General features: G+C 41.6%; 2 protein-coding genes across 4 annotated transcripts in view; one reads left to right on the top strand and one right to left on the bottom strand.

Annotated features, from left to right (window-relative positions):
• Positions 1-455: 455 nt before the first annotated feature.
• Pmch (pro-melanin concentrating hormone) lies at positions 456-1,760 on the top strand. Its single transcript, XM_075954416.1, has 3 exons — positions 456-760; positions 1,089-1,287; positions 1,530-1,760. The coding sequence occupies exons 1-3, from the start codon at positions 512-514 to the stop codon at positions 1,577-1,579; spliced, it is 498 nt and encodes a 165-aa protein (XP_075810531.1). The 5' UTR covers positions 456-511; the 3' UTR covers positions 1,580-1,760.
• Positions 1,761-1,766: 6 nt separating this feature from the next.
• Positions 1,767-12,515, bottom strand: part of Parpbp (PARP1 binding protein) — a 40,909-nt gene continuing 30,160 nt past the window's right edge. For all 3 annotated transcript variants that reach the window (XM_075954413.1, XM_075954412.1, XM_075954414.1), the window contains 5 exons: positions 10,840-11,020; positions 7,537-7,715; positions 5,763-5,844; positions 2,634-2,766; positions 1,767-2,247 (listed from right to left, as the gene is read on the bottom strand). In XM_075954413.1, the coding sequence (XP_075810528.1) occupies positions 1,925-2,247; positions 2,634-2,766; positions 5,763-5,844; positions 7,537-7,715; positions 10,840-11,020 (898 nt within the window). In that variant the 3' untranslated portion in view covers positions 1,767-1,924. The remainder of the gene's footprint in view (positions 2,248-2,633; positions 2,767-5,762; positions 5,845-7,536; positions 7,716-10,839; positions 11,021-12,515) is intronic.

Genomic DNA, 12,515 nt, shown 5'->3' with positions numbered 1-12,515 from the left:
CAAAAGATCATATCAAGTATTTATAAAATAAAATTCTTTTCTGGAGATAACTTCTATTTAAGAAGGATTAAAAGAGCATAAAACTTTATCCTTATCATCCGTGAATGAAGTAACTTGTGTTTTAATAGCTTAATCGGAAACCACAAAGAAGGAAACAGTCTTATTAAAAGAGCCTGGTGTCCTGTGGTCTTCCTTAATAACAACCCACTTTCGAGAGCCTATAATCTACTCAACAGAAAGCCGTCTACCAAAGGCCTTAATCAGATTCTGAGAAAATTCACACACAATATAAACAACAGGGCACTAAAACCCAAGCAATCAGGCATTAGCAGCTTTACAAAAGGCTAGGCCCTCCACAATGAGTCACTTCCAAATGATTAAAAGATAAGTCCTTCAAGTGTTTTCTATTCAAGCAGAAAACATATAAAAGCAGGGAATCAGCCACTGTCAGCGTGCGGAATTTTTCATTTTACACATTATTGCTTCGCTTTATGCAAGCATCACACTAAGGATGGCAAAAATGAGTCTCTCTTCCTACATATTAATGCTGACTGTGTCTCTGTTTTCTCAAGGTATTTTACTTTCAGCTTCCAAGTCCATAAGAAATTTAGAAGACGACATGGTATTTAATACATTTAGGATGGGGAAAGCCTTCCAGAAGGAAGACGCCGCAGAAAGATCGCTTGTGGCTCCCTCTCTGGAACAATATAAAAACGACGACAGCGGCTTCTTGAGCGACGAGGAGAACAAGAATTCAAAGGTAAGTCCATGCAGTCTGATTTTATTACCACAGGAAGGAAAATGACTTTTATATCATAAATCACCTAGAGGTAAACTTGGTGTTTTAATTTTATAAATGGGAATACTGCCGACAGAGTCACAGTATGCGTTCAGATAACTAGTACCATTTCACACATACCAGGTACCTCCCCATCTTATCAAAAACTGTGTTTCTTGTATCGAGGATATTTTAGAAGTGGAAAACAGTGTAGAGCATCTTAGAACTGATCCGCAGGCTGGGCAACGGTACTTTAGCTTGTCTGTGCTCAAGACGACAGCTGGAACACAAACCAACCTTCTCTTTACAGAACCCAGGCTCCAAACAGAATCTCCTAAGTCATGGTCTACCACTGAATCTGGCTGTAAAACCTTATCTTGCTCTGAAAGGATCAGTAGCTTTTCCAGCTGAGAATGGAGTTCAGAATTCTGAGTCAACACAAGAAAAGAGAGAAATTGGGGATGAAGAAAACTCAGCTAAATTTCCCATAGGAAGGAGAGATTTTGACAGTGAGTAGCTTTTTAAAACTTCAATTCCTACATTTTAATTCTATAAAAAGCGGTCTGAGCTTAACTGACTTGGATCTGACCATATCAAAGTGTAGTAGGAACACGGGTTCAGGTGACCCTGTCAAAATGGGAAATTCCTAAAAGTCATAATTGTGGTTTGATTTATTCCGAACATATTAAAACAGCTCCACAACTTTCCTTCCTTCTGTGTGGTAACTGCGCTGTCATTTGTTCCCTCTCAGTGCTCAGGTGTATGCTGGGGAGAGTCTACCGGCCCTGCTGGCAAGTCTGAGTCCTGCTGGTCCACGCCGTCCTTCCAGAAGAACGCAATTCATTGCAAGGGGAGAGAAAAGCCCTTAGTGTTGATATGACCTGTGTGTCATCCTAAATGTCTGTTTAGAAATAGTGAAGACGTAATGACCTACATGACATGCTTTGGCTTGTGCATTAAACTTTATGGAATTCCTGCATAATCCTGACGTGCTGGTATTTTTGGACAGCGGTTAACATGTGCGCCTCTCATACATCTATCAAAATAATAAAGCATCAGAATTTACATCGCGATATTTAAAAGTTAGCTCATGGCTTTGGTGAATGGTCTTCTGTACACAAATCTAAAGCACACAGATGACAAAAATCACAGCCTAAAAAACTGAGTTAACTTGGTCTGGCCAGGAATCAGTTTGACCTTGGCAATGCACCTACTGCCTTTTGCTCCGTGGGCTGGTTTGCCGCCAGCCTTACTGTGTGAGTCACTGGGCACTTTCGGGAACTTAACAAGTTTATGTTGGTACGGTTCATTTCCATTATCACAGGGGACACTGTCGCTGTCTAGATCCACCTGCTTCCTTTTGGGTATTTTATTTTCTGTAGGTTTTCTAGGTTTTTTGCCATCTTTACTTCTGTCCTGATGCACACTTTCAGAACTTGTTTCAATTCTTCCAACAGAAGAAAGGGCACCTTAAAATGACAAGGGGAAAGGAATCATATAATACTTAGTATTACAAATCACGAGACATATAAAATAATCATTAAAATGGCTAGAGCATCTAAAGACATGTATAATAATCCCACCCAATCAAATGTCAAGAAATAACTATATTGTCTTTTTACTATGCCACATCTCACCCCAAACAATGAATATCTATGTAAAAATACAACAGGTAAATACTTTAAATTATTTTTTAAATCCAGTTAGTTAGGTTAAATCATATCCTATTCCTATCCATAAATTTGTACTTAGATTCAATTTCTTAAACAAATACAGGCCTTAAAAACAAGTCTTTACATTTCCTAGTATTTGTGAAAATAATTGGTTGTCTAATTATTCAAACAAGGTTAATTACCAGAAACATCATTTTCCAAGCGCAGAGCATGAGCTGGCTCTGATGATGAATTACCGTTCCATTTATTCTTGCCCATCGAGCAGTCATCTTTATACGTACAAGCAAACTGTGATCTAATTAAGGTCTGCCTCATCTGGTAACACAAAGAAAAAAATGCAGTTATATTTTGTCTTATTTTCCATTTAGTTATAGACACGCTCCCTAGTAACTGACACATACTATAAAGGCGGTTCTTACAAATAACAGCACTCACTGGGAACTTCTGTCTAGATTTGTTACAGTTTTGGAACTCACTTGTTACTACGGCTAGTCTCTTAGTGCTTGTTAGCAATACCTAGCTTTATCCATATGTTTTATATTTTATAACAGTTATAAAATTCAATTTTATATTCTAGAGGTCTTGTAATACATTCCTTTGGGCGGCTTTGGAGTGAATGTTATGATAACTGAATACATACACACAACCATAAAAAATGGGAGTTCTATATTGTATTTTTAAAAAGAAATCCAAAAGAAAAGTAGCGCGTGTGATTAAAGACCGTGGTGGGAGGAGAAATACTAAGGCAAAAATGGGAATGGAGATGTTCAAAGAGACGGAAATAGCAAATGTTAAGCGAGGGGAGCACAAACAACATGGGAAGACATTATTTCTTAGTTAAAACAAATATTTGGGGAAACCAGAAAGAGTTTTTAACTGTACCATTCTAGAAAGACTTAACAAAGAGTCTTAATGGTGAAAATTTCACATTATACACTTGCATTTAACCTCAGAGATAAGAAATGAAAGCCCGACTTTCTCATAAATGAAGAAAAGTTATCAGACAGATAAAGTTGATAATGAGAGGGCATGGCGACGTCCAGCTGTAGCCCTAACTCTGACTAAAGCAGGAGGCTCGGAAGCTGAAGGTCAGCCTGGGTTACACGTGCGTGGAGACACTGGAGGGCGAGGCGGGGAAGGAAGAAGGAAAGTCAGCCTATGAACTAGGACGGGAAAACACGCAGTCTGGAAGTGCATTCTGCAGTGAGACTGCTGAGCTATCCCAGGAGCAGGAGCACATTCCAGGATTCCTGCCTGGTCTATACATAAAATGCGGATACATCATCAATCGCACTTAGTCCATAACCATTGATGATGATGCGGAGAATTCCCCAAACCATTAGAAGTCACCTCACGGCCTTTTAACACTTCAAATTATATTTACATTATGCTGGATATTACTAAGAGTATTTACTGATTAAAATGTAATTATATATTATATTTAGTAATTACATTTTATGCCATATAACCAGGGACTAGTGTTCTAATTCACTCAGATGTTTGCAAAGGTGACAGCAATAAAATCACTGACCGTAGCTTGAGAGATACGGGAATGGCCACCTTTCCAGCTGCTTCATAAAAGCCAATTTCATTTTGAGCGATAAATTATCTTTAAAACTAATGAAAGCCATTCCCATATTAGAAAAATTTTGTTCCATATTTTTCACTGAAGAACTAGACAACTACAGCCTGTTAATCACAAAGAAGTGAGAAGCTGGGGAGAAAAAAAGGTGTAAAAATGCACACGGCTGGAAAGCTATTTTTGACAGAAACTAGAAAAGAGTGACAAGCCTCCCTTCACTGGGCACCTGTGGTCCCGGGAGCTGAGAGTGACAAGCCCCTCCTCACTGGTCACCCGCGGTTCCCGGGAGCTGACCGTTGGCAAGACTCCCTCCTCACTGGGCACCCGCGGTCCCCGGGAGCTGACCGTTGGCAAGACTCCCTCCTCACTGGGCACCCGCGGTCCCCGGGAGCTGATGGTGGCAAGACTCCCTCCTCACTGGGCACCCGCGGTCCCCGGGAGCTGACCGTGGCAAGACTCCCTTCTCACTGGGCACCTGTGGTCCCTGGGAACACAACTTCGGCTGTATCAGCTCACCACAAGTCTTCCGGTCACTTAAGATTTCCGGCAACTCTTTCTACTGCTCACAAAGACTTAGAAACGTGTTTATAAAGTTATAACGAGGAATAAATGCAATGGTGTACGCTTCTAATTAGTATTCTGTAGACTGAGGTAGTATAGCGTTCCATCCAGCCTGGGCCACATAGTGACACTCTCTGATCCCCTTCCTCAGACAAACAAGTTATAAAAAGTATGGCAAGACGATGTAGGTCAGAGGGTGGTGGCACCTACATGTCACCTGTACCCATTAGCGCATCACCTATAGGAAACACCAATAAAAAGACAGTAACTATGCTGTTTAGGATAGTATGCCTTTCTCAATTTCATGTGTAGCAAGAACAGAAATTTTCTTATACAATTACTTCATTTACTTTTAATACACAATGTAAGCAAAGCTTTTGATTCCCATTCCATGTTGTTGAGAACCAGTGTGACCATGTCTCCTGTTAGAGGCCCTCTTCAGGCACCACAGAGAGAACTTCCAAAGCCCTCGGTGACAGATCCAACTCAGAACACTACAGTTACAAGGTAGCATGTTCTTACAGCAAGAAGGCCAGGTACAGGTGAGGAAAAAAATGATTAACCACGAAATACATATCAAAATACAAAAAGCATAAGAGTTCTATCTGATCTTGGAATGGAGGGAGTAGACTACATTGAGGGGTTTTCTGCCTATATGCTTGCTTAAGACATGATCTCACCATGCACCCAGGCTGGCCCAGAACTTGAGATCCTCCTTGCCTTAGACACCAGAGTGTAAGGCTGCCGGGATCATGGAGACGCCCAGGACACCCAGCTCAGATAGTTTTCTATTTGTAAGTGACATATCAAGTTTCTTTACTCTCTTCCTATAAAAAAAAAATCTTTAAAAATAAACTACTATTTATTGGTTTCTATCCTACAGCTTCCTTACTTTTCCTCTCACTCGTGCCATAGACAATGGCGTAACATTTGCGACTGCGTATGCCTTTCTTTCATTTACTCCAGTAAATTAAAAAGCTACAGATAGGTCAAGATTATGTGAAAACAATGCTTTTCTATACCAACTGTCATTGTCATGGCTTATTTTTCACTTCCTTCTTATTGTGTTACACGAATTGCATATTTACAATATCCGACCCAGGTCTGCATATTTATTTCTTCCAAAATAAAACAATATTTACCATTTTATGATTAAACTTTATTATACCTTAACTTTTTCTGCTTGTACTGACTTACGGATTCGCTCTCTGAGGGGTTTAATTGATGTATCATCTACTTGTGTGGGAGACCTATATAAGAAATAAAAAAAGACACGAATTAATAGAGCTTGAATGATTCTGTCCTTTCAAAATTATATTGATATTTAATTGCCAATGAAACAATATTAAGAGGGAAGGCCTTTAGAAGGTGTTCAGGCTAGTGTCCTTATACAAGAGCTTGAGACCCTGTTTGGCCACTGCTGTCCTTTCAAATTTTCTACCACAGTAAGAAGCATGAGCAGGTGCAACTCATGAGGAACAGGCAGGCCTCTGCCTACAAACAGCAGTCAATCTGCTGACACTGTGATCTTAAATTTTTAGGCTCCAGAACTATAAGAAATGAATTTATTTATCAATCACCCAGTCTAAGACATCTTTTGGTAGTAACTAAAATGAACTATGACACTCATAAACCAGAGTAGCTTTTAAATTAGTGTTCTCTCTACTCCCATAAACATCTACAAGGAAAAAAAAAGCTGTAATCGTGATAAAGATTCCAGGAGACGATGTAGGACAAACACCTGGTAGGAAAGGGACAACGAGCGACCACTAACGGACGCACACTACAGAAAGGTCATCTAGGGAAAACAACACTGTCAGAGTTAACAGAGCCCATCTATGCCGCATCTGCGCTTCTCACTTTACACTAGGTTTCTGTGGGTTAACAGCAATGGTAGCAGTCTATGGATGGTATTTATTACAGCTGCTGCAGCAAGAGCAAGGCAGCATCAAGGTCTGTGTACAACTCCAACACGCACCTAGCAAATCTGATGGAGGAAGGTCATTGGCTAATAAAGGAACTGCCTTGGCCCATTTTATTGGTTAGAACATAGGTAGGTGGAGTAAACAGAATGGAGTGCTGAGAGGAAGAGGAAGTGAGCTCAGACTCGACAGCTCTTCTCTCGGGAGCAGACGCCTCAGAGAGACGCCATGCTCCGCTCTCCTGGGCAGACACACGGATGAAGCTCCAACCCAGGAAGGACATAGGCTAGAATCTTTCCCGGTAAGACCGGTGCTACAGTTTATTAGAGATGGGTTGATCGGGATATCAGAATTAGCCAGTAAGGGCTAAAGCTAATGGGCCAAGCAGTGATTAAATGAATACAGTTTGTGTGTTGTTATTTCTGGCATAAGCTAGCCGAGCAGGCGGCTGGGGTGCTGGGAATGCAGCCGCGTCGCCCTTATTACTACACAAATCCTTTCCTTTGCAATGCGCAAGGACCCAACAGATGCTGATTCTGCTATGAATACGGTGTGCACGTCCGTCCTATTCTTATGCAGAACAGTGGTCCACAAAGAAAGACTTCAAGGCTGGGAGAGGAAACCTTGGCTACTTGTTAACTGAGCTCTCTGGGGAATATCATGACATGCTCTGAAGTCTCAATTCTCCACTTAGACGGTGCGGACACTATTAAAGGAACCGCTTGAAGGACTGCGGTTTAACAAGGTTCCTGACGCATACCAAAACAAGTATTTTTACAGCAAAACACTTAGAACCCAAATCACCTGCCACACCTCTAAGTGCTACATTATAAATATAACTGTGCTACAGTGAAATGTCCAATTTTCCTTTATTTTTTGTTTGCTTTTTCCATATTGTCCAGCTGCTTCCAAGTCTATCATAGGTAGAAATTCCTGATAATCAGCAAGGTATGTGTGCATACACACACACACACACACACACACACACACACACACACGTACAGCTGCCACACCACACACCTGAAGAGCGTGAGAAAAGAAGCCCCGCTGTGTGGCACTGCGCTCTCGTCGTTATATAAAAGTTCTGCTCTGTTTCTGGTTGGAGCACTGGCCGCGTCTTCATCCAAAAGAACCAGCAAAATTTTCACAGCATCTCTGCCGCAGTATGCAGTGTCATGGTTTATGGCAAAAGATTTTGGCTAGAACAAAAATTAATTTTAAATTATAATAATCACCTCATCTAGGTGAATCAGTCATGAATTTCCATTTCAAATGTCATTTTTCTTTCTTTATTGCTTTAAATCACAGAAAATCAGCTATAGATATAAGCTATCTAGACATTTCTCCTTTAACCCACACTATAATCAATTTTACCAATTTTCAGACATATAAGAATATCGTCAAAGGATGACATTTGTTTCTGATGTGAATAACATTAGGCTTAAGACAGAAAAATCTAATCGCTATCTAGTTAGCCTCAACCCCACGACTTATCTTTTAATATCTGTGTGTTTTTTCTCTTGTACAAAAGGGCAGGGCTCTGGCAATCCAAAGCAAACCTCCATGAACTTAGGCTCTGATCAAGAGTCAGATGTGGTGCAGGCCTGTTTCCCCAGCACGGGGATGGGGTGGCAGGAGCATGAGTGTGAGACTAGTTCAGTTACATGAGTTTAAGATCGGCCTGGTTATAATTAGACCCTATCTCAAAATTGCAAAACGAAAGGCTTAATCAAATGAAAAGTCATGATTACCCTATGTTCTAAGCATTATTTTAAGAAACTAAGGCTTCTAAGGTGAAAAGCACTACCTTCAGAGAAATCATGGCCTGCTTGATAAGACAAATAAGTCAGCAAAAAGTTACGTTACAGAGTGAAGTGATATTTCCAGTACACACACGCACAGTGTGGTAGAAACACCCAACTCATCATGGTGAGAAAGCTGTGGAGAGAATGGAGCTAAGAGGAGTCACAGAGAGGAAGGAGCAGCGGAGACCAGGGGCTAGGACAGCTCACAGAGAGGAAGGAGCTGCGGAGACCAGGGGCTAGGACAGCTCACAGAGAGGAAGGAGCTGCGGAGACCAGGGGCTAGGACAGCTCACAGAGAGGAAGGAGCTGCGGAGACCAGGGGCTAGGACAGCTCACAGAGAGGAAGGAGCTGTGGAGACCAGGGACTAGGACAGCTCACAGAGAGGAAGGAGCTGTGGAGACCAGGGGCTAGGACAGGTCCAGGCACCTTGGTCAGAAGGAAGAGTTCAAGGGAGTGTGAAGAAACTACGCATCTATGCATGGAAGTTATAGGGCAGTCTGCTTTATTAAGCAAGTAAATACAATAATCTTATTTAGTTAGACTTTAGAAAAATCAACAACAGCAATGTGTAAAATATATTTTAGGGTAAAATTTGTCAAATATGGACACAGCTACAGCAAATTAAAAGATTACAATAACTTAGTTTTGAAATGAAATGGTCTGAACTTAACAGTGCTGAAACAGATTAAAAGGGAGAGCCGGGAAAGGAGTAATTACAGAATAAAGGAGGAGGTGGCAATGCATGGTACCGTGTCATATACAGAGACACATGGATATCAACCCCCGGGAATTCTTGGGCTAGAAATACCCTACAAATTATGTAGTACGGGACTCTGAGAAATACTCAGCTTCCCTACACCCAAGATGTTCTCACTTGCCAAAGAGCAATGGCAGCGCCTTGTCCACTGAGGTGAGGGACACTGTCCTACACATCAGAGCTACTCTTTCAGGGCTTCGGTGGATTGTGCCAGCTGCCTCAGCACTTACCAACACGGCTTTGGCCTCTCTCCCTCTCTGCCAGCTAAGGCTACCAGACAAACTGTAACACAGCTGCCTCAGCACTTACCAACACGGCTTTGGCCTCTCTCCGTCTCTGCCAGCTAAGGCTACCAGACAAACTGTAACACAGCTGCCTCAGCACTTACCAACACGGCTTTGGCCTCTCCGTCTCTGCCAGCTAAGGCTACCAGACAAACTGTAACGCACAGCTGCACTCAAACTAAAACCCAGAGCCTACGCTGACCTAGTACTCACCACAGGTTTACATCAGTATCAGAGAGGGCTACAGGCTAATAGTACCTTCGCTGAGTGTTATTTGATGATGTTTTCAAAGTCCGTGATTTAGTGGAAAACGTAAGACTGGGAACAGGTGGTTTGCGTCAGGATTTTGTTTGCCTGCAGATGAGAAACTGGTACTCCGAGTGATCTCAGATGGCAGTGGTTCCTGGCTTACACTTGCAGCGATAGCTTTCTTGTGTTTTGTGCCAAGCTAGTTACTCAAAATGTTGGCATGCACATGAAATAATTGGAGTAGCATCCCAGAATCTTCCCCATGAAGCCTTTGAAGTAAATCTAAGAACATGCATTTTTGTGGTAAAATAGATAAAAATGACCACCAAGGCCCGTGGATGAAAGAATGAATAAACAGCAAAAGCAGAAGAATTTCTTCATGCACGGCCTGCCATGGGGACACCTAATGAAAAGGGCCTTTTGTTAACCGAATAAATACCACAATGTAGATAGGCACAATGGTTCACACTGTAATTCCAGCATTCACAATGCTACGATAGGAGTTTGAGACCAGTCTGGGCTACATCGTGACTTCCAAACCAACCTGGACGACACAGAAAGACTTCATCTCAAATAAAAACAAAAGAAAGAGAAAAAAGAAAAAGATAGACCCAACATAATAGTCTAAAATTCCGTTCTGCATTTAAAATCATAGTAGTTCATTTCTGTAGTAATGATCCATTAAAACTGACTATGCAAGAAAGCCAAGGAAGAAGTATATGTTGTATAATTAGAAGATTCCCAAGCTTGTGGAAGGCTGAATTGTAATCAATTGGAAATGTAGTTAGTAATAACAATTATATAGCTCTATGAATGGAAAGTAAACTTCTGAAGGAAAAACCTGTTCTAATAGGACCGCTGCTGTCCTGCAGAGAGATGAGCATTGCGGTCAAAACCAGACTATTATTTCACATCAAAGTAAATAGAAAAATAATGATATTATAAAAATTATTATTGAAAAGTAGCCCTAAGCACCTTAAGTATCCAGTGCTGAAAGATAGACTGGAGATTATCCAACGCCTCATTTCAACAAACACCTTTGCTCTAAAGATGTTTTGATTTACCTAAGTTGAACATAATCCTATTGAGAAAATCAAATTTGATGGCATCATCTTAAAACAGAGAAAATGCATTCTTCTGACTTGAGTAGCGGCGGCAAACAATTTCCGCAGTGAATAGAAGAGATCATGTTTCATACAGAAGGACAATGAAGAATAAATCCGTTACCGCTGCAGGACTGATGCCGGTGGTGCTGACGGCTACACCTTCTTGAGAACTGATAATATTTTTAATCCTCAGATCCAAATCCCGAACAACTTCCTCTACAGCTTTGTAGAAAGGATCTCCACTGTTGTGGCCTTTGATCAGCTGCATCTTTAGCACCGACAATATCCGGCCCCCTGCCAGGCTGAGAACAGAAAGAAGTGTGTGCTTCTGAAAGCTTTGTAAATGACAGTAAGCTTATAAGCTGGAAAAGTATTTTTCAGTGTTAACACCTTTCAAAGAATATAACTCTGACCTTGCAGATCAAATAGCAAAGCATTTGAGGGAAAGAGAAAAACCATGAGCAACAAAATAAAGCCTTTCTAAAACCCAGCATGGCACAAGTTACATCTTCCTTGATTTGAAAGCTGAGAAAAAAAATATTTTAGTTATGTATGAAATTGATGCAGATCAGATGAATTTCTATTTATCTGATATATGTAAAGTATGTAACTTTATACACTACTAAGACAAGAAAAACAGTCGCCTCTCAGTGAATGTCTAGAATGTTGCCTTAATCTTAAAACCAACTCAATAAGCTGCCACTGAACTCATTTTCACAGAGATGAAATACCTTGTCCTAGATCACATGGTCTTCCAGGACGGGAAGAGGAAAGAAGCCAGATCTGAAAGAAATACTTACCCACCCATGCAAGAAGCATTAGTATATACAGAAGAGAAAATTAAGTTAGTTAGTAATGATCCGAGCAAACCAAAAACTAGACTTAGGGCCAATAGACCAATTTTTTTTTTTTTTAAACCTGAAGTCAGTGTTTCCTTATGAGCCTGACTCTGGGCTGCAGCTGCTGCTCCCGGTATTGGCACAGGCCCAGTGTGAGAAACACAGTAGGACGGTCTGCTCTGAAGAAGTCAGTGGTGTCCAGTGGCGTATGAGGCCTCTCTGTTGAAGCCATGAGGTATCCCGGGAAAGGGTGTGCCCAGGAAGACGTGTCTGGTGTGACGTGGCGTCATGGCAAATCTGCCTCTCTTTACCTTGGGGATGCTACTATACTTCTCTTCTGTAGTAGCATAAAGGACAACTATGAACTTAAGTTTCTGTCCTCAATAGCTTATCACCGGGTTATACATCTTAGTCAGGTATTCTAGCAGGTATGTGAAAATGTGATTGATGGGGTAAATATTTGATCCAAATAGAAAAGGAAACTCAGGAGGCAGCCAGAGGACGGAAAGTCCGGCCTCTCCCACATCTCCTATCGTAGGAATCATATCCCGTCGGCCCTCGCTCCCGCTCCTACTTTTCATTGTGTACTGAATTACTTTCTCCAGGAAGGGTACAATATAGCTGCTTTTGTAGCACAGAGGACTTGCCATGGAGAGCTAGGTGGGAAGCATTTCGTGCGCACGTCAGCTCTGAGAGGGGAATTCCATTTACACTCTTCACTGCCGGTCTCCACTGAACACGCGGGAGAGAACGGAAGTCGTTGAACGAAGGAGCCCTGTTCTAGCTGAAGACTCCAAGAACAAAACACTCAGCTTCGAACACACAGAGATCCACCTGCCTCTGCCTCCTGAGTTCTGGAACTAAAGATGTTCGCCATCACCACCCTGCAAGTCGACTAGGTTTCTATAGGAACCCTTGCATGGGGTACACAGTCCTTGTCTGTCTTTACGCTGGGGGA

Source organism: Microtus pennsylvanicus, chromosome 20 (genome assembly GCF_037038515.1).
Source record: "Microtus pennsylvanicus isolate mMicPen1 chromosome 20, mMicPen1.hap1, whole genome shotgun sequence".
NCBI classification, from domain to species: domain Eukaryota; kingdom Metazoa; phylum Chordata; class Mammalia; order Rodentia; family Cricetidae; genus Microtus; species Microtus pennsylvanicus.
This window is presented reverse-complemented; position numbering and strand designations above follow the sequence as displayed.